Source organism: Podarcis raffonei, chromosome 12, assembly GCF_027172205.1.
Source record: "Podarcis raffonei isolate rPodRaf1 chromosome 12, rPodRaf1.pri, whole genome shotgun sequence".
Classification (NCBI taxonomy): domain Eukaryota; kingdom Metazoa; phylum Chordata; class Lepidosauria; order Squamata; family Lacertidae; genus Podarcis; species Podarcis raffonei.
In genome coordinates, this window is record NC_070613.1 from 28,715,166 (window position 1) to 28,737,032 (window position 21,867).

Sequence of the window (21,867 nt, forward strand, 5' to 3'; positions counted from 1 at the left end):
GACACAACCTTGATGGCAGAAAGTGAGGAGGAATTAAAGAACCTTTTAATGAGGGTGAAAGAGGAGAGCGCAAAATATGGTCTGAGGCTCAACATCAAAAAAACGAAGATCATGGCCACTGGGCCCATCACCTCCTGGCAAATAGAAGGGGAAGAAATGGAGGCAGTGAGAGATTTTACTTTCTTGGGCTCCATGATCACTGCAGATGGTGACAGCAGCCACGAAATTAAAAGACGCCTGCTTCTTGGGAGAAGGGCAATGACAGGCCTAGACAGCATCTTGAGAAGTAGAGACGTCACCTTGCCAACAAAGGTCCGTATAGTTAAAGCCATGGTTTTCCCAGTAGTGATGTATGGAAGTGAGAGCTGGACCATAAAGAAGGCTGATCGCCGAAGAATTGATGCTTTTGAATTATGGTGCTGGAGAAGACTCTTGAGAGTCCCATGGACTGCAAGAAGATCAAACGCATCCATTCTTAATGAAATCAGCCCTGAGTGCTCACTGGAAGGACAGATCGTGAAGCTGAGGCTCCAGTACTTTGGCCACCTCATGAGAAGAGAAGACTCCCTGGAGAAGACACTGATGCTGGGAAAGATGGAGGGCACAAGGAGAAGGGGACGGCAGAGGATGAGATGGTTGGATAGTGTTCTCGAAGCCACAAACATGAGTCTGACCAAACTGCGGGAGGTAGTGGAGGACAGAGGTGCCTGGCGTGCTCTGGTCCATGGGGTCACGAAGAGTCGGACACGACTAAACGACTAAACAACAACAACAAATCACTCCCTAAAGAATGATGGCATGATAAGGGAGGTGGAATTGGAGCAGAATGGCTCCGTTATAAACACCGTATAAAGCAAGAGACTGATGGCTTTCGTGTCACCTAAATGTGCTGCTGCCACTCTGCTTCCAGGAGCCATCCAGACAATTTCTCTTCCTTCTGGAGGCTGAGAATGGTGGGAGGTTTAATGTGCAATAAAAACAGGAAGCTAGCCAGCTTCTGTTGCCAGAGCAAATGCCTTGAGAGAACGCAGAGCTATACGGACACCATTGTCCTCAGGGGATTTTCCAAGACTATTAACAGCACTGCAGTCATGGCAAGCACAGGATATATACAAGAATTAATTTGGTAAATGGTCCCCAGGCTTAGGCCCAAATCTGTTCAAGTGTTGGAATGAGGGAGAAAGATGTTTGCATTTTAAGAAGAAACTGCAATTCTCTTAACTTTATGATGCAGTCCTCCAACCAATACAATGTGTACAAATATATATATATCATATATTAGGAGGAAATGTGAATATGAGTGACTATGAGTGAATAATGTAGAAAAGTGCATTATATTTTGGAAAAGGTGTTTGCAAAATTCCATATACCGGTACATATATTCCGTATATTAGTCAAAACTACATAAGAAATGTGTTTATCAGGAGATATCACTAAGATTAAGAATTTTTGTGGGGGGTTTTATAATAAAAATAACTGCAAACTGCTATAGAAATGAGGCAAAGAATGGAAAAATGAGTAACAGAGAGAAACCATTATCTGTCTGAATGCCAGGCTGAGCCCTGCAACATAAGAAGCAATTGTGGGGAGGGGAGACTATCTGGATCTCTACAGTGCCTTTTCTTCAACTGAGCATAAGCAATACAACCAACCTTCACATCTGAATTAGGATGTGGATTTATACCCCAGTAAGATGTATGAGGTATAAATAGTAAAATTACCCTTATGAAGTAGGGGTTGGATAACTCAATACCCTCCAACATTTCTCCAATGAAAATAGGGATGTCCTAAGGAAAAGTGGGACATTCCAGGATCAAATCAGAAACTGAGACAGCTTCTCTAAATACGGGACATCCCTGGGAAATAGGGGCACTTGGAGGTTTTGTAAGTTCCAACCCTTTCAAATAAAATGGCACACTGATTAGAACATTAGGAATTGCACAGAATTTGTGCAATTAAACAACATGTGTTTGGCAGGGAGTGCCAGTGCGGTGTACTCCAAATGATGTTATTTGCATCAGCCTCAGTCAACATGGCCAATTGTCAGGGATGATGGGAGTTGACCTAGAGGGGACCATGTTGACTATCCCTACCTATGGCATAATTTGTATTGCTTCAAATATTTCTGAAGTTGTGTAGCGGACCCCTTTTTCTGTATGTAACCACACTTTATTTTTTAAAGTGTTCAACCATGCACAAAAAGAAACAATAAAAACACATTTTTTTATTGGAAACTTACTCTGAATAGAAAATATGAATATTTCAATAAAAGGTTAATACCCAGAAGTTCTCCCAAAATATACAACAGTTTAAAAGGAATAGTTGGAACAGCTACAACCAATTAATGTGCTATCATGTCAATGCTATAATGGAATTGGGAGAGATGCTAACATGCAGTGGGGTAGCATGGAACATGCTCTTCCTTCTCCAAAATAGCTGTGGGGAAGGCTCCCTTTTACTTCTTAAAGCAGCCTAAATGACTGTCCCATTGGCAGACCTTTTTATTTCTTGCTCAGGTGAAATGTTTGAAAAATTGCATGAACAGAGCAATTTTGGCACTTTGGGTAGGAGCACAAAGTGTTAGCAAATTGTTCTGAAAAGCTCTGAAGTGTAACACTGGAATAATATTCTCTATGATAGTGGATGCATCTGCTTTTTAACCTATTTACATATTCACATAAAAAGCAATTGTGGTTATTGTCTAAAGGGGCCTATTTGGGGGGGGGGGGGAAACGACATGCACAGTTTGTGAAATCATTTGTCAGGGAGCATACTTTAGCCACAGTAGTCAGAAAGAGCATATCGCCACCCGGAGAAGGGTTTGATGGGAGGCTAGGCAAATGCAGTGGGTGGAGGTGGGGGCAAATTGAGAAAGTACAGTAATATATTTAGACATTTTGGGTGGTTGAACTTTTCCAGTCATAGAGAAAAGGCATTTGCTCGAAGCCTGTGGTGTATCTCTGAATGGTCTAGCCATTCAGGGCACATTTGCTTGAAAATAGGCCCTTTTGATTTCAGCAGAATGTATTTCCAAGTGATTGTGTCACGAATTGATGAAAAGAGGTTTGTGACCCCACCCCCAAGATTAATATGTACGAGGATTTCCTGGTTCTCTGTAAAAGGAATGGCTCCCCATACATTAGAATTATCCACTGTGCCTAAGAAAATGTTCCCCTGCTTATAGGAAGCAATTAGGGTGACCACTTAGACATCGCAGACACATGCACACAGGAAATGCATCACAAAAAAGTGGGTACCTGTTTGCACAAAATTTGCATGGGCTAACATGTATAGATGTTTAGAAATAAAGAAAAGTACAGTGCGGGTGGCGCTGTGGTCTAAACCACAGAGCCTAGGGCTTGCCTATCGGAAGGTTGCAGTTCGAATCCCCACGACGGGGTGAGCTCCTGTTGCTCGGTCCCTGCTCCTGCCAACCTAGCAGTTCGAAAGCACGTCAAAGTGCAAGTAGATAAATAGGCACTGCTCTGGCGGGAAGGTAAACTGCATTTCCATGTGCTGCTCTGGTTCGCCAGAAGCGGCTTAGTCATGCTGGCCACATGACCTGGAAGCTGCACGCAGGCTCCCTCAGCCAATAAAGTGAGATGAGCGCTGCAACCCCAGAGTCATCCACGACTTGACCCAACATTCAGGGGTCCCTTTACAGTACAGTGGTACCTCGGGTTACATACGCTTCAGGTTACATATGCTTCAGGTTACAGACTCCACTAACCCAGAAATATTACCTCAGGTTAAGAACTTTGCTTCAGGATGAGAACAGAAATCGTGCAGCAGCGGCATGGCGGCAGCAGGAGGCACCATTAGCTAAAATGGTGCTTCAGGTTAAGAACAATTTCAGGTTAAGAACAGACCTCAGGAACGAATTAAGTTTTTAACCTGATGTACCCCATTGAAGTGGGGGAGATCAGGTGACCGAGGTTCTAACTGTGAATGGGAAACTTCAAGGCCCCTCTTATTCTCCCTTCTTAAGGTTCCTAACAGTTGCTACTAGCCATGAGGACTATGCTCTGCCTCCACAATTGGAGGCAGCAATGCTTCTGAAAATCAGTCGCTGGAAACAAAACCACAGGAGGGGAGAATGCTCTTGTGCTCGAATCCTACTTGTGGGTGTCCCACAAGCCAGATTTGTCTGCACTGACTGGCAGGGGCAATCCAGGACTTCAGGCAGGAATTTCTCCCGGCTCTACCTAGAGATGCCGGGGGACGGATCCTGGTGTCTTCTGCATGCATAGCAGATGCTCTGCGGTTACTACTGAGCTATGGTCCTCCCACAATGAACATGCAATCAGTTATGATACTTGATTAGGGTCTATTCAAATTGCTGCACCTCCAACCAAATCAGCGGTGTCAGCTCCTCCATTATGTGTATGATTCAATGGCCCTTGCTGTAATAGAGAACTACACACCTCTGGAGTGTATGAGCGATTCCCTTCAATGTCCAGCTCATTATTTAAAGCTTTGCTAGTTTGTAACGGCAGGGTGGAAATTAGATAGAGAAGCAGGTCTTCTAGCCGCTCTGGCTTATTTTCACCACTTAGGCTTTTTATCACTTTGGACAAATTGAAAAGCTGCTCACCATTTGCATTGTACTAAAATAGTTATTCCCCGGGCAACAGATATGTCACGGTTTCCATGAAATCATGCAGATGCCAGGTAGTATTGTGGAAACTCTCTTGTTTTAGAGGACAGGTCTACTGTTATTTGCTGCTGCTTTCAGTGGAGTGGGACCTGTTAGAGCTGCCTTTTTCATAACTAAACTAGCTCTCTCTCAGAACTCTCATGACAGGCAGGAAAGGGGGGGGTGACCAAAAAACCCCCAAACCCACAGAAGAGTAAGGCAGGAGGTAGGGGGACAGGGGTCTGGGCAGGTGCCAGGAGAGGTGTTGGTGGGTGCCATGGCACCCACAGGCACCATGTTGGAGACCCCAAATTTAAAGCCTTTGGCTCCCCCCAAGTTACAGCACTGCCTCTGAAGGAATGAGTACAAATCTTGCCTTCCAAACCCCAGCCTCTTTTTAGAGTAACTCTAAAGCTCATTTTTAAACATCAGGATTAAAACAGGGAAACCTTAAGCACTGTTGAAACTCACAAGCTGGTCACTAGCCAGCCATTCTGGAAAAAGCCAGGCAGCTGCTGTAGGACTAATGCTCAGATGTCAACTTACTTAACCTCATTACTTTCCACATAGTTCAAATGAGTTCTGTCTTCATTTGGGGGCCTATCCAGAAAAGCACGCTTTTTGGAAAGCACCCTGAGAGAGAGAGATTGAGAAAGCATGGGGAAGGGTTGCCACTCAGTGACAGAGCACCTGTTTTGAATGCAGAAAGTCCCAGGTTCAATGCCTGGTATCTCCAGACAGGGCTGGGTATGTCCCCAGTTTGAAACCCCGAAGAGCCGCTGGATAAGGCTGGTCCCTGTGTTCCTTGACGGGTCCCCAGATTATAAACCACTACAAAACTGGCCAATTCTCCAAGAGACTGATTGTGGGGGAAGGGGGGAGAAACCTACCGCCCCTACCCCTTCTATCAGCTGCCAGAGCAGCCTTCCTCAACCTGGTGCCCTTCAGATATTGTTGGACTCCAACTCCCAGCAGCCCCGGCTAGCATGACCAACAGTCAGGGATGATGGGAATGTAGTCCAAATCTTGAGGTCACCTGCTTGGAAGACGTATAATGATGACCCCATGTTTCTATTCCTCTGTGCTCCTTGAAGCAAGAGGACGAGGTTGTTTTGACGATGTGCGGGAGATGTAAATATTGGCAATGCTATCAAGCACAGAGCCAGGCATCCCACCCTTAATTGCCCACTTCCCTGTGGCCCAGTTGATTTTAGTCAGATGATACAGGTGTGACTGAAGGCATAGGTTGTTTTACAGTCTTTAAATTGTCAGAACCTTCAGGAAACACAGAGTGGTAATTCTAGAATCAATACTAAGAGACAGGTATTTTACACCTGCTGTGTGTATGTGTAGAGGGGTGTGTGTGTGTTTAAAGAAAAGCAACAGACACTAAAAAGGTTGTGCAGGGGTGGGGGTGGAAATACTACAACAATTGACAATCATACTTACTCAATCCCTTTTGCTGGGTATATTGACAGATAGCAGGGAATTGCAGTTCAGAGAGTCAGGTAAACCAAGGGAGGTGTAATAAAACCCAAAAAACATCTGGGTCTAAGTCCAGTGAGAGATGGTGTTTGCGCTGAGATTGAAGCTTCTGTACAGCTTATATGACAGATAACAGACAGCGTTGCCAATCTCAAGCCAATTCATCTTCCATGACAGTGTGTGTAAGAAAGGGGTGGGGGACTATCTTTGGTGAAAACTACAAGACATCAGCTAAACTAGCATCAGGCAAAATGATAAGCCTTATGACCCAGGGCTCTTATCTGGCGCACCAGTGATCAGTATTTTAAGATTCGGCTCCAAGGAATCAATACATCAGCACAACCAGTGACACTTAACAACTGAGATTCAGGACAGGCAAAAGGGGGGAAATGGTAAAATGCATTCACACAGCATGTAGTTAAGCTATGGAAGAGGTAGTGATGGCCAATAACTTGGAGGGCTTTAAAGGCAAATGCAAGGCAAGTAAGACTAGCAATCGGGGCAGACCTACATTTTGGGGGCCGTGAAGCTAGAACTGTTATGGGGGGTCCCTTCGTGATCAGCAATGAGGTCTGGGTAACCACTGTTACCTTCTTTAATGGGTTTGTTTACAACAACCTTTACAACATCTGTGCTACTGACTCTCAAAACTTCAGGATTGTTGAAATATATGCAACAAAAAAATTGATCTATTTTGAGTTGTGCACCTCAAATTGAGTCTACTAGACCCACTTTTCTAAAAGCATTTTGGACTAAAGTTGCTTCCGGGGCCCCTCCGGGATTAGAGGCCCTGAAGCTTTAAGCTTTGTTAGTTTCATAGTAGACCCACCCCTGCCAGCAATGACTACTAGACATGATGATATCTGTTCTCTGCATCCATTGTTATGTCTGAATGGCCACTGCTGGGAATCCCAGGTGAGAAGGGAGCTGCTATGCACAGGTCCTGCTGGGCATCCATAGGGCATCTGGTTGGCCAGTGTAAGAAGATGATGCTGGATTAGATGGGCCTTTATCCTGAGCCAGCAGGGCTCTTCTCATGTTCTCTTATGCACATCCAGGTTTTTTCTTGCAGGTTGCAAGGAATCCTCACAGCTTTCTTCACCAATGACACTATGACTCAATGCTTAAAATAAAAAGCAGGCTCTATTATCTTGCCCCCAGTTTAGCACCCTTGAAAAACAACTAAAAACATTATGTACCCCATCGGTGTTCCAGCCCTCGGATCACTTAGGTTCCCCTTTCTCCAGCTAACAACTTCCTCTCCAGCTCTGTAATATCTTTCTGTGATCACCTAACCATAATCACACAGTATTTGAAGTACAGTAGTATCTCGGGTTACAAATGCTTCAGGTTACAAACGTTTCAGGTTACAGACTCCGCTAACCTGGAAGTAGTACCTCGGGTTAAGAACTTTACTTCAAGATGAGAACAGAAATTGTGCGGTGGCAGCAGGAGGCCCCATTAGCTAATGTGGTACCTCAGGCTAAGAACAGTTTCAGGTTAAGTACGGACCTCCGGAACGAATTAAGTTCTTAACCAGAGGTACCACTGTATGGCTGCATAATCCATGTATCTAAGAGCACTGCAAATGCGGGCAATTGGAGTTATACAGTCCATTGAAATGTATTCACATTTTCTTTCCCTCACACCCCCAAAACCTCTACATTTGGTTCTGGGGCTCTTTGCACCACTCCCCAGCCGCACCTCTGCTCCCCAGGGCATGCAATTCAATGGCACTGCTTTATATCCTCCTTAAGAGTTTTTGCCTGTCTGGTATGTACTGTAGTATCCTTGATGGAGCCGGGAATATAGAGAAGTCATAAATTGTTCATTCTTCATTCTACATACAGTATTATTTTAATCTCCACCTCTTCCTTTCATCACTATTGCTGCACACTGATATATTTTGAGCCAGCAAATTCGGGATATGTTTTGTTGCAAGGGAAGCAATCAGATGTCAATGACACGTGTGTGCACTACAAATACAGCTTGCTTACCTGGAAACCAATTCTACTGAAATCCATGGAATTTCATTCAGAGCAAACATATTTAGGATTAAGGTGACTTTTAGAGGAGTTGAAGGCAGTCAGAAGAAGGGAGCGTTCCAGCATTTAGTCATATGCTACAGTTCTTACTGTCAGAAAGTTCTTCCTGATGTTTAGTCAGAATCTCTTTTCTTTTAACTTGAAGCCATTAGTTTGGGTCCTACCCTCTGGAGCAGGAGAAAGCAAGCTTGTGCCAACTTCCATGTGACTTCCATACATTCATTTGAGATGACTAAGAGGTGCTTTAGTCAGTCAAAGTTCTATATCTTCTAGTTGACTTTACTTTATGTAATGAAACCGAAAAGGGTCAGCTCAGATTTTCATTCCAACTTTTACTTTCTGTTATTTATAGCCAACATTTTGCTTTCTTCGCAATTCCCAGTACAATGCCAAAATACTGTGTGAGGAAGAGAACGAAAAAAGCTTAAAGCATTTATATGTTCTTGAGTCAGTTTGTGCGATAGTGAATTTTGCTCTATACTTATTAAATGACTCATGTAGCTTGAGTAATAAATGTATGACTAAGCTATTCAAGTAGTCATTTGCTTTCTTTCTCCAAACCATGCAAAATTGGATAAAGGCATAGCGCTGCTTAAAGGTGAACTATCTAGTTTTGCAAAACAACCAATGTGGCCTATGGGCATTTTTTTCCCCAGAACAACTGGCTTAGGGCAGAAGTCATGGTGTCCTGCAAATAACCCTAGCCAGAGCTCACCATGAGTTGGCTGACTCAACAAACCCGCCCAAGTGTTTCCCCAGAAGCTGGCAATGTACCATTATCATATTTACCCAATTGCATCACGATATACTCAAGGTTATTTAGCTAAACAAGGTTAAAGAAAGTGTTTCTAGTACTAATATTAGGTTACTCCCACCACTTTCCATGCTCTACTCTTAAACTGAGCTGGCCCTGTAAGACAAGATAGAATAAATGTTTGTCCCTCTTTGTACTCATAAAAAAATAGCATTGGATGGTATGTTCATTCAACATCAGCTGTGTGTTTTATTGCACTTCACTTCAAGGTTAACTAAGGAATACTTTTGTTTCATTGCTGTAAAGTTTGGACAATGTGGCTTCAACTGTCATTAAGCTGACAATTCTAGAACTGGCAAACCACTAAGCAGGGAAGGTAAGCTTTCCATCAGGAGCACATCTACGGCTATGACTAAGCATGCAGATTGGACTAAGAAGCTTCCACCTACAATCACCCAGGTTGTCTCTCACATGCAACTTCCTTCTTCACAGGCATTTAACTTGTATGTTTCACTTGTTTAAGCAAAGAAAAGTAGATGAAGTATTTCAGTATAAGACTTGTTTATTAAACTTGTGTCCTGCCCTTCCTCCCAAAGTGGTAAACAATAACCACAGCAGTTTTCCCTCTAGTTCTGATAGAAAGTGATAAAATGTCGTAAACCTTCAATTCACTCTGCTTCAGTGGACTTCAAGTATCATGTAAAGGAAGTCAACATTATAATGAACCCAGACTTAGTATAGCTGACAATATTATTTTTGTATATACTAGTAATTCAGAAATAAAGTTGAACAATACTGACAATACAAAACCCTTTAAGATTCAATTTTTTATTCATACAAAACAAAAACAAATTTGGGGGGTAATAAAGGACATTCTAGTATTTCTGCTTCCAGCTAGCATTCTGTAACATTTCTCTGTTCAATATACAGCAGTCCCATCCCAGACCGCAGCATCACTGAAAGCTATGAGGTTTCCATCTTGTAGCCGTGTTTTTCTAATTCAGCTCTGTAAAGTAAAAACAAAGCACACAAATTATTTAAATCCTACGAAATGTTACACACTCAATTCTTGCTTACATTAAAAAAAAAATACTTGATTGGAAACAGACTAAGTTTCTATTGAGTATCAATGAGACCCAAGTGCCAGGAAGTGTCTGGGCTCAACCCAACATGTATAAAATCTCTCAAAACATATTCTAATTACTCCTCCTTTTCCTTCCAAAACAATTAGTATTCTGATGAAAAGTCTGATTACATAATATAAAATCCTTTTTAAATTGGGTTGGATCCAGATTAAAGTAAGCTGCACTATGTTCCCACTGAAATGACTTCATTCAAGCTACAATCCTATACCCACTTACCTAGAAGGAAGCTTCATGACTGCACTGTCAGTTATAACTAACTTTTCACACTCATTTAAGTAGGAACAATGTGCAACTAACTTAGTCTGGATCCAGCTGTTTATCATATATCCACCTGCACAAATCAATAGTGAAAGGTTGTTGTAAACAGTTCAATGAAATATGTATCTTCCTTCAGCTCTCCTACGCTACTTCCTCCAAAACTTTCCTCTCCCCTCTACCTGTGGTTGCATCCATTCGCCACCCACCCCTATTCCCTACTGAGTTGCTAAAGCAGACACAAGAAGCACAAGCCTTTGAATTACCATATTTTTCACCCTATAGGATGCACCAGCCCATAGGACGCACCTAATTTTTTTGGGGGGGGGGAGTAAAGGGGAAAAAAATTATTCCCCCCCCCAGGCGTGGGGCTGGGGAAGCCCGAGCTTCCCCCGACCCCAGCCCCCAGAACATGCAGCTCTCCGCAAGCTGTGGGAGCCCAGGCCGGGCTCCCACGGCTTGCGGAGAGCTGCGCAAAGCTAAGCCTGGGCGCGCTGCGCCTCCCCGCTGTCCCCTGAGCTTGTGGGGCTGGCAGTGGGGAGAAGCGTGCTTCTCCCCGCTGTCAACCTCCAAACCAGGTCAGGAGACAGCGGGCTGGCGGCGTTCCGGGGGACAGCGGGCTGGCGGTAGGGCTCTCCTGAAGCCTGGAGAGCGAGAATGGTCGGTGCGCACCGACCCCTCTCGCTTTCCAGGCTTCGGTGAAAGCCTGCATTCGCCCCATAGGGCGCACACACATTTCCCCTTCATTTTTGGAGGGGGAAAAGTGCGTCCTATAGGGCGAAAAATACGGTTTGTTGTTTCAGTGTGCATGTATCTCCATCTTCTTTGCCTGAGGAAGCCACAAACCCCTCAAGGCCAAAGGGAGGCAAGGCATTGCTAAGCATGCAGCCAAGGTAACAAAAATAAGCTATGTGCAGAGAAAAAATAATCTCAGAACAGGAAGCGTTATTTTGCAGATACAGTAGATAAAGGAAAACAGATGAAGCAACTGAAATATGATCCAATCATTAAATGCTTTCTCCTCCTCTTCTTTCTGATGTATCTGGCATGGTTCTTCAGTTTTGGCTATTTTATCAATATCTGCTGTATAAGAAATAATAGTCAGTCCTGCAATTAACTTAAAACTGCTTTTTCAGACTGACAATAAGTGACAGCAACACAATTTTCATCTCAAAATTCAGCTGGAGATATTGAGCTTAACCCATTTAGAGCTGCTAGTACCTCAATAGTGATTAATACTAGTTGACACTGCAGCTATTTTATTATGTGCACAATATGGCTAAATATCAGTAAAGTGATGCAGCTTGAAACTTAAAGCAACTGCTGATGTGTACAAAGTTCCATGTTACGTATGGGAGCCACTACAAAATGTGATTTTGTCTAGCATGTCAGATCTGATTCTTGTTTGAGGGATTCTAGCCTGCAATTTTTTCACTATTTGTATATACTGAAAACTTTTAGATGACCTTAGCTGATTGGAGAAATCATCTTCCACATTGTCATCATCCCAATTGTCTTCCCACACATGTGCATCTTCATCTTCATCTAAACCAGCCCAGTCTGAAAAAAAGGACACAGGACAAGTTTAGTTTATATATAGTTAAACTGTGAGCAAAACATTTCAGCAACTTGAATATCAGAAAGCTTCATTCCCTTTGTGTTATAAATAGTTGTTTTTAACTGTTTTAACAATAATCTTACTGCATTATTGTTTTGAGGGGTTTTTTTACAATTAAACAGTGTATCAATTTTATGAAATGAAATAAATAAATGCAACTTTAACGATACAATTCAGAGCACAATGTAATTTCATGCCGCTCTTCTGTAAGTACAGTGGTACCTCGGGTTAAGTACTTAATTCGTTCCGGAGGTCCGTACTTAACCTGAAACTGTTCTTAACCTGAAGCACCACTTTAGCTAATGGGGCCTCCTGCTGTTGCTGCGCCGCCGGAGCACAAGTTCTGTTCTCATCCTGAAGCAAAGTTCTTAACCTGAAGCACTATTTCTGGGTTAGCAGAGTCTGTAACCTGAAGCGTATGTAACCCGAGGTACCACTGTATGCAATATTTACTGCAGTTCATGCAGCAATATTAATGACAAAGGTAAAAACTGAAAGTGAACAGTGGCTAAAACATGTATCTTGTATCTACCACTTTCCCAGTATCTTATACACACTTTATAAGATGACAGAGCTCCATTGGTATGAACTGAGATTATTTTAACGGTTAGATCTGGACCAAAGCCAAGACTCGTGGTTTGTAAATGCATGATTGGAGTCAAATGATAGAAGCACTTCACAGACTGATCCCCTTAAAAGGTCTGGCTGGTAATTTCTAGTCACAGATATTCCAAATTTGTAAGGCTGAACAGCTCTGTTCAAGGTGGTGGAAGCGAGTAAGGTGAGTCAGTATCAGGCAACCTAGACAACACGCTAGGGTGAGGAAATGAGGCAAAGAGATTAGAGAGCAGCAAACTAGATGCTGTCTGACCAAAGATCAGGTACTGGCCCAGGAAGCTTTTTAAAAAAGAGAGAGGTTGAACCCAATTAGGGAAAGGGCCCAGAGTTCCGTCCTCCTAGTAAGGAGTATTGAGAGGTCAGTCCCTATTCATATATTTAAACTCCATGGATACTACTTCAATACCAGTTGGGACCCTAATACCAGGGAATTTGAAAAATGACATGTGAATAAGTTGCACATCAGATTTCATCACTGCAAAACAAGTGGGAGCTCAGGCTATTAAACCATGTGCTTTTCTCCTGACAGGCTTTCAAACCATTGGCACAAATGTGTAAGATTTGAGACACACAATGATAGAGGCAGCGATCAAAGACCATGTATTGCCATACATTTCTAATGCCATCCTTCAGGACATAAAAACGACCCGTTCCAGCAATGCCTTTCTACTGTTTTCCAAAGTAAAAACTGGCTTTTCAAATACATTTCTGATCTCTAGAACTCTAACCCACGAGAATAAGTAAACCAGTCCTGTGCTTAAACAATACTGTGGCAAACTGATGCAAAAACACAGTAACTATGCTATAACAGTTCACTGGCTTTGTAACCAAAATACTACTGTATAAGTTTCACATTTAGGTGGTGTTTTTCAAAAGACACAAGATACGAGCATTTCAGGGCTTTGGCATTCTCATTTACTATATAGCACATTGAGCTTTCATGCATTAAAAATATGAATCAAGTTAATCTTTTGATGATTCTGAAACAAATAAGCTAACCAGCCTTGAGATGAGCAGACTCTCATCTTACAGTCTTTCCTCTCTCTGGAGTAAATACCACTCACTCCACTTAATCATGGCTGAGGGGTTTGTTGGCACTTATGTTAACCACTGTCAAATTCTAAACATACATACTACGATTTAGGAATGGAAAAATCCAGGATACTTAGATATATCTCTGATGTTTTATTCTATGTTTTAAATTTTGCACATTGCAAGTTTTTGTTTTGTGTAAGTTGCTTATTTATTTTTCATAAATAAATGAAACTTACTGCCTAGCATGTTTTTAATCAAGGAGTAGACCTGCCATGTTTTAACTGGGCTTTTGAGAAAAAGCTTCTTGCAACTGACATTGCTATAATATTAATGAACACAATAATGTCAGCAGAGTGCATTAATTCATTTTAGATCACAACAGCCTCTGTTCTAACAGATCAATCTCTGTTGAAATACTAAACAGAGCAACGCAAAACATAACTTGCAACACATTCTTATTTCAGTAACTGAAATTATATGGATCACTGGTATCTTTGTAGCTACCATAATTTCTTGAAAGCAAATGGGTTGGGCTGAAAGACATGCTCACTAAAATTAATACGGTGTAAAATGCAAAACCCCAAGTGCATCCAGCTGTACAGCAGCTCCGGTTAACACAAGAGGTACTGATGGGGGTGGTGGGTAGGAGGCTTCTCCCCACCCCCAAACATTCCAAATAGACAACTAGTTTCCACATCAAAGTTCTGTGCAACTTGCAGCATTTGGAACATTAGCTGATAAAATGATCACCTCGCTTTGTGTTCCCTACTGATTAAACTTGCTGCACTATAAGCAGCAGTCATCTTCACAAAAACTGGGACAGAAAGCCTGTAACTATACATTATTCATGCAGCTAAAGGATGTTATTTGCACACTTGCAAATGTAAAATTATCATCCAGTGGTATTATTTTCCTTTCACCAGATAAAATGAAAAAAATTTAAAGCACTATGGGGATTTGAATGTACTGTATCATTAATTAACTACAACATGCCCACGTTTCAAAGATCTTAAAACTACTTGTATAACACAGTTGTTAAATTCTTCTACACTTAAAAGCCAACATATAATTTGTTTATTGCTCTAGCATACCTAAGTAACTTATTTTTCACACTTCTGTACAATTTCCAAAAAATATTTAGCATGTGATGAATTCTTATAAGGAATACTGTACCACAATGGAATGCTTAACAAAAATAGAACAAATCGATTTCAGATGGTTGAATTTGAAAGGTAAGAATAAAATCACCCTTGAAATGTAGGGTGCTTTAATAAAAACATTCTTTGTGGAATGTTTCTTTCTCATATGTCAATATAACTTTGCATTGTGAAACTCTGTAACTGGAAGGTGCACTTCTGAAATTTAACACAGAAGTTTACTGATACCCATGCTATTATTATTCATACCTATACTACTAAAATTCTAAAGGCTCTTTCAGTTAGACTGCTGAAATAATATGACGAATCAGCAGCTCAAGATTTTTATACAAAAAAACTTTGCACTTCTCAGTGCTGAGCAACTGCAGCACAGCAAACACAATTAAAGCGAAATGATAGCGGCACTGCTTTTGGCACAATGTGCATAGCATCAAGCTTTAAAATATATAACAAAGTTCAGCTACAACGCAGAGATGTTTAAAAACATGATACTGCTAATAAATTGTATGAAACAGACTTTTTAAAAATCCGCTACATAGTTTTGCTGAGCTATACAATAATACAGAAGCCTTATTTAAGGTCAGCAGTATCCACTGTTTGTGCAATCCTGTTTTACTGTTGAAAAAGCAGCACCACCACCACAGCAGATCAGCAACAGCAACGAATCAACCAATCATATTCAAATATAATAGAAACATAATAAAGTTGAGCAAGTACTGTCTGAAACCAGAATCTGCATTTCTGGTCATTCAGCAAAGACTGAGGCCCTTGGTTCCTGAGTCTGCCACAATTTACTGGAAGCAAGTTCTATAAATGAACAGAGCTTTCTTCCTGGCTATTAAAGGGGATAGTAAACATGGTGTTCTGAATATGCAAGAGTGACAATTATTAAACAGCTGCTGCTAAATGTTTAACACACATTGACTGGCTTTCTGTACATGCCATCACGTCTATTGATCAAGGATAGCATCTTTGTTCACCTGGTGTGAGAACTTGGTCCTACCAACTGTACCCAGGAAAACAATCGGATCACATCCCTGTTTAGCCCAAAGTGCACAAGCGGAGAGAAATCCTCCGAAAGGTACACGCGTTTTAAAGCGGTCCAAAACCTGGCCAGCCACCTGTCACGCCTAAACCCTACACCTGATGTTTCTTCCACACGAGACGATTCTCACTTCGGAATGCGGGGACGATGCGGGTGAGACAGCCAGCGAGGAACTCGCGCTGCGTAAACACACCGCACATCTAAAGCACATGGCATTCTTACACTCCCACCCCGCGGGGCAAAGCATCCTGGGAACTATAGTTCGATGCCAGGAACTGCAGGTCTGAGGAGTCACGTACTTTAAATGTGTGGCGCGTGGGCAGCCTCAGGCGCGAAAGGGATGCTGGGAGATAAGGCCCCGAGGCCGCAGAGGCTCCTACTCGGGAGCAGCCAAGCCCCAACTGTGAAGAGGGGGCCCCTCGCGCGGGAACAGCGCGCGCGCACACAGCGGCGTGTTTGAGGCCTAGTGTTCAGCCTCTCCTAAAGCCTCCCCGCTCCCCACCAGGCAACAGCGCACAGTCACCGTCCTCGTCCCTCAGCCCCCCCCCCCGAGCCGCTCCCCTCCTGGGTTCAAGGCTACCTTCGGCCGGGAACTCCTCGAACTCGTCGTCCTCCTCCAAGAGCCCCAAGTCGACGGGCTGTTTCTTCTCCGACATCATCGGCCTTGCGCCGCTCTAGAGCCCGCCAGCGACTCCCACTCTATTGCTCCCCGCTGGGAATGACGGGACGGCGACGGAACCGGGAGGCCGGCCGGCAAGCGAGCGGGCGGGTGGAAGGCGCATGCGCTCTCTCCCGCGCGGCCTGGCCGCTCTAGCCGCCGCCGTCGCTCGGGAGAGCGTATTGGCGTCATCCCCACCCCCACGACCACGCGCTGCACGCTCTTGGTCCCGCGTCACGGCGGTTTATTTCGCGTCCAGCTCGTTCTTTGTGTTTAGTTACCTCGGCGGGGATGTGCAGGGAGGGAGTTTCGGCGCTTTTCTTTTCGGAGGGAGGGGGGCAGAGGCAATGGGGCGTAAGCAACCAAAGCACGCAATACAATAAACTACATCCTACATCAATAGTGATATTTGTTTGTGCCTTTCCTATCCCGCCTTTCTGCCAAACAAGATGGGGTGGTGCCCATTGCTCCCCACTTCCATCCTCACAACAACCCTGTGAGGTAGGAAGATGCTGGCTAACCCATCTTGGCTGTGAGTCCTGGAAGAGCTTGCAGGCCTTTCCCTACATAGCCCAGAAAGGCCTTGAATCACTCCAGCTACAAAAGTTGATGCTGCTGAACCAGTGGCGTAGCGTATGGGTGCAGGGGGGGCCGCCCACACCGGGTGCAACATCTGGGGGTTAGGGTTAGGGGCGCAAATCCACGGGTTAGGGGGCGCAAATCCACGGGTTAGGGGGCGCAAATTACTTGCCTTGCCCCGGGTGCTGACAACCCACGCTACGCCACTGTGCTGAACAGACTCTTGGGCTGGGGTGTTGTGGGGGGGGGTTGGAAGCAGGGGTTGTTGCTGTTACCTGATATTAGTTTCTTTGTATCTTGATTTTTAGACCTTACTATTTAATTGTTGCATCTTAAAAAGCAGAGACATCACCTTGCCAACAAAGGTCCGTATAGTTAAAGCTATGGTTTTCCCAGTAGTGATGTATGGAAGTGAGAGCTGGACCATAAAGAAGGCTGATTGACGAAGAATTGATGCTTTTGAATTCTGGGGCTGGAGGAGACTCTTGAGATTCCCATGGACTGCAAGAAGATCAAACCTATCCATTCTTAAGGAAATCAGCCCTGAGTGCCCACTGGAAGGACAGATCCTGAAGCTGAGGCTCCAATACTTTGGCCACCTCATGAGAAGAGAAGACTCCCTGGAAAAGACCCTGATGTTGGGAAAGATGGAGGGCACAAGGAGAAGGGGACGACAAAGGACGAGATGGTTGGACAGTGTTCTCGAAGCTACCAGCATGAGTTTGACCAAACTGTGGGAGGGAGTGGAAGACAGGAGTGCCTGGCATGCTTTGGTCCATGAAGTCATGAAGAGTTGGACACGACTAAACAACTAAACAACAGCAGCAACAAATTTAATTGTTGGTTGGGTTGTGTGCAATTGTGAAGGAGCTGGGTATGTTTAGCCTGGAAAAGAGGAGATATAATAATAGCCGTTTCCAAATCACTTTAAGGGCCGGGAATCAGGGTTGTTTTCTCCTGCTCCAGAGGGAAGGACTCGAACCAAGGGCTCCAAGTTACAAGAAAGGAATATTGCTGAAAAAAAGATATGCTAATATGCCTAGATTAAAATGTGAAGTACTGGATGGAAAAAATTAGTAAGGAAAAATAATAAGAATATATAGATGATTTGAGAAGATTGTAGAATGCAAAGATAATTGTAAATTGTATAATGTGGAGGAAATCGAGTGGGGACAGAAGGAAGTGCGAGGAAGGAGAAAAGAATACAGTGGTACCTCAGGTTAAGTACTTAATTCATTCCGGAGGTCCGTTCTTAACCTGAAACGGTTCTTAACCTGAAGCACTATTTCTGGATTAGCGGAGTCTGTAACCTGAAGCGTATGTAACCTGAAGCATATGTAACCTGAGGTACCACTGTAATATGATGGATTGAGGAAATAGAAATGTAAATGTATGGGGGGATGGGGAGGAAATGGTGTTGGCTTTGGTACATCTGTATTGTAATGTAATATGTGAAAACCTTGCAAGTTTGCCAATGTGTCTCCATTACACAGTTCACTTGGGCGGGGAGATTCCGAAAACATCAGGAAGAACTTTTCTGACAGGATGAGCTGTTTGACAGTGGAATGGACTCCCTCAGAAGATGATTGACTCTTTCATTGGAGGTTTCTAAAGAGAAGTTGGATGACCATCTGTCGTGGATGCTTTAGTTGAGATTCCAGCATTGCAGGGAGCTGGACTAGATGATATTCGGACTGCCTTCCAATTCTACAATTCTATGCACCTCTGAAAATATATTCCTACTACTATTCAAGATAAAGGAACTCAGTCCTCCTTTGCACGTAGTCACCCCCTTTCCGTTTTCCCCTTCTTCTTATCACTTTAGAAAGAATCCTGAACAACAACAATGAAACAGTTTTACTACGACTGATGTATTTCTGAAGATTTAGTTGCAACAACGATGTGGATCTACATCAGTTGAAGAACATTGTACTAAAATGTAACTGCTATTCAAGTACCTGATTATGTATACAAGCCACATTACACAGCAAAGCAAAACATTTTCCTTGAAGATTTTTCTGCATCCCACACAACTGAGTTTTTTCTCTCTCTCTCTGTTGGCATGACACAATGAACATGTGTTGCCAAAATATAGGGGAATAAAGGATGGCTTCAGATGGCCTATTGACAGTAATTAGATAGCACACTCCCAACACTACCCCCTTCTTAAAGATGGTCTGGTCCTCAGAGCTTTTGGAGCAGAGCAATCCTAAGCATTTTTGCTCAGAAATATTATGGGACTTAGTACTCAGAAAGTGTGTTTAGGTTGGATTACAGCCTCAAAGGGCACACAGCTTTCCCTTGTATCTTGGGTTCATTTCCACCCTCAAATACCCACTTTTAAGGCTCTTTGTGGAAAACCATACTGACTCTCCCACAGCATTTACAGTAATCTGTAAATGTAATCTTTTATGATGACTTAAATTTTCTATAATCTATGTAAAATCTAGTGCTCCCATCCTCCTTTGCCAGGAGAGGTCCAAAGGCTGCTGGAAGGTTCAATTATTTCCTGCTGGATTTCATGGTTTGCTGGCAAAGCTCTTTCTGATTTGCAACAGGCAGCCTGTAGGGCACATGTTTTACAAAGTGCCTTTTCCTTCATATTATTATTATTATTGCTTGCAAAATTAGTTTACAAAAGAGTTTACAATATAAAGAGGCGGGAGAAACAGCAAGGAACATCCTTGTAATATTAAGGAATATAGTAGACTAGATAAACTAAAATGAAATCATCAAGATTAAAACACATACCAAAAAGAAAGAAAGAAAAGAACTCACAAGATGAGAACTGTCATTGGACAGAATGATTTTATTTATATTTGCTAATTTTCTTAATTACAATTCTTAGAGACCCCGAAAATGGTTAACATTATAAATTATCTCCCATTATTTTTCATTCCTTTTTTTTAAAAAAGCTCATTCTTGTTCAAAACCTTTAAAACGTTTTTCTTGCTTTACCCATAAAATCAAAGATATCTTGTTCAGTGTTGCAAAATCCTCCATTTTGATTTGCCATATTTAATAGTCTATATTATTTAAATGAATGTTGAATGTTATTTTATTTGCATAGTGTATATTGTATTATGCATATTGTCTAATTTATATGATGTTAGCCACTCTGAGCCCGGCTTTGGCTAGGGAGGGCGGGATACAAATAAAATATCATCATCATTATTATTATTATTATTATTATTATTATTATTCCAGTCAATGGGACTCTTTCTTTTTCCAGTACTTTGTGTAAAGTATCCTTTCCGTTGCAAACATATAAAATAATTATCTTTATCTAAGAACCAGCATCTTCCAAAAATGTTAATAAAAATACTCTAGGGTTTAAACATACAGTATGCCCACATCTTACACGCATTTTAATTGTGTGATTTCAACCATACGCAGTTGAAGGCAGGCTGGTTGAATTTTCACAAGCCAAATCCCAACCAAGGGGAAGAGCTTAAAAGCTCTTCTTGTGCCGGGTCAGAGTGGGATTACCATACATCGCACAGAAAGAACTTTTAAACTCTGCACCTTGATTAGCAGGCAAGGCCCACTCAATGTGCTGGCTGTGGGATGCTCTTGCAAGATTTCATGCAGAGACCTTAAAACCTTTTTGCACTGGGTCTGCTTGGGTGCAAAAACAGCTTTTAAGCTCTCCGACCTGGTAGCCAATGGAGGGCTGGAACGGTTGAGTATGGGCAGTTTTCACATATATGTGGAATCCTTGGAACTGGAAACCTGTGAAAGATGTGAGCATATACCGTATTCCATATTCCAAACTCATTCGATGATTTCATGAAATCTCCTGCCAATAATTCTTTGTCACAGAACAGGTCCAATAAAAACAATCAGCCCTTTCTAGTCTGCATTTGCTGCTATTACAGATCCTAAATCATCTAGTACAGTGGTTCCCAATTAGCTAAGTATTTTGAAGCCCTTTTTTTCAAAAGCCAAGCCATGGACCCTCTACTTTTGAAAATTTTGATATCTCTATTGTAGTTTTGTTATGTGAATGGTGTCACAGACCCCCTGGGTGGGTTATGTGTACCTCCTGGGGTCCATGGGCCACCGATTGGGAACCCCTGGTCTAATAGATTAAGTACCATTCTTCCCAACATCCTATTAAAATTAACAGTGTTGTGGATTCCTTCATACTTGACCAAGTTTATTGTCACTTATCAGCAGAAATTGTTTTTCCAGTCATTAATTCCTATTTTTCAAGTAAAACTGATTCAACTCTCCTCTATAAAAAGGGGGAGGAGGGGGACTTTGAACACCCCAAACCTTGCTGCCTTGCCCCACCCCATCCCAACGAATCAATTGAAAAGACTCATGTCACAAGCCACTGCTGCTTTTAAATGTTTTGTGATAGTAAATGACATTCATTTGGCATTATATTGTAATATAATTGCTATTTCTCAGCTTTACATTGTTTCCCGGTTTTATTTGGTTGCAAGTTACTTCCCTTTGTTGCCCTGGTTCTGCATCCTAATGCCACAATTTGCTACAATGTGAAGTTAAGCCATGATGCCTAATTTTATTTTTGGCTTCTGCAATCACAGTGCTTGCCAGGGAGCATGAGCTAAATCCACACGAGAGGTTAGCAACAGAAGGGGTCATCAGATGTCAAATGTATCTATCGCCGTATCCCTCTCACTTTTCATAAATGTATTCTACAGTTACAAAACCAGAGGGTAACTGATTGGGTCTGGTCAGCTACCTACTTGTGGTGCCTGCAGTGAGTGAGATTTATCACTTTAAAATGAAGTTGGATTCTGCAGGAGTTTGTTGAATTGGAGCGCTGAAGAAAGGAATCATATTTTGCAACAACTTTCTGTATGAT

At 42.6% G+C, this 21,867-nt stretch overlaps 1 protein-coding gene across 1 annotated transcript; it reads right to left on the minus strand.

Annotated features, from left to right (window-relative positions):
• Window positions 1–9,732: 9,732 nt before the first annotated feature.
• SEM1 (SEM1 26S proteasome subunit) lies at window positions 9,733–16,586 on the minus strand. Its single transcript, XM_053410076.1, has 3 exons — window positions 16,374–16,586; window positions 11,787–11,880; window positions 9,733–9,926 (listed from the first exon to the last, which is right to left on the minus strand). The coding sequence occupies exons 1-3, from the start codon at window positions 16,450–16,452 to the stop codon at window positions 9,884–9,886; spliced, it is 216 nt and encodes a 71-aa protein (XP_053266051.1). The 5' UTR covers window positions 16,453–16,586; the 3' UTR covers window positions 9,733–9,883.
• Window positions 16,587–21,867: the final 5,281 nt, after the last annotated feature.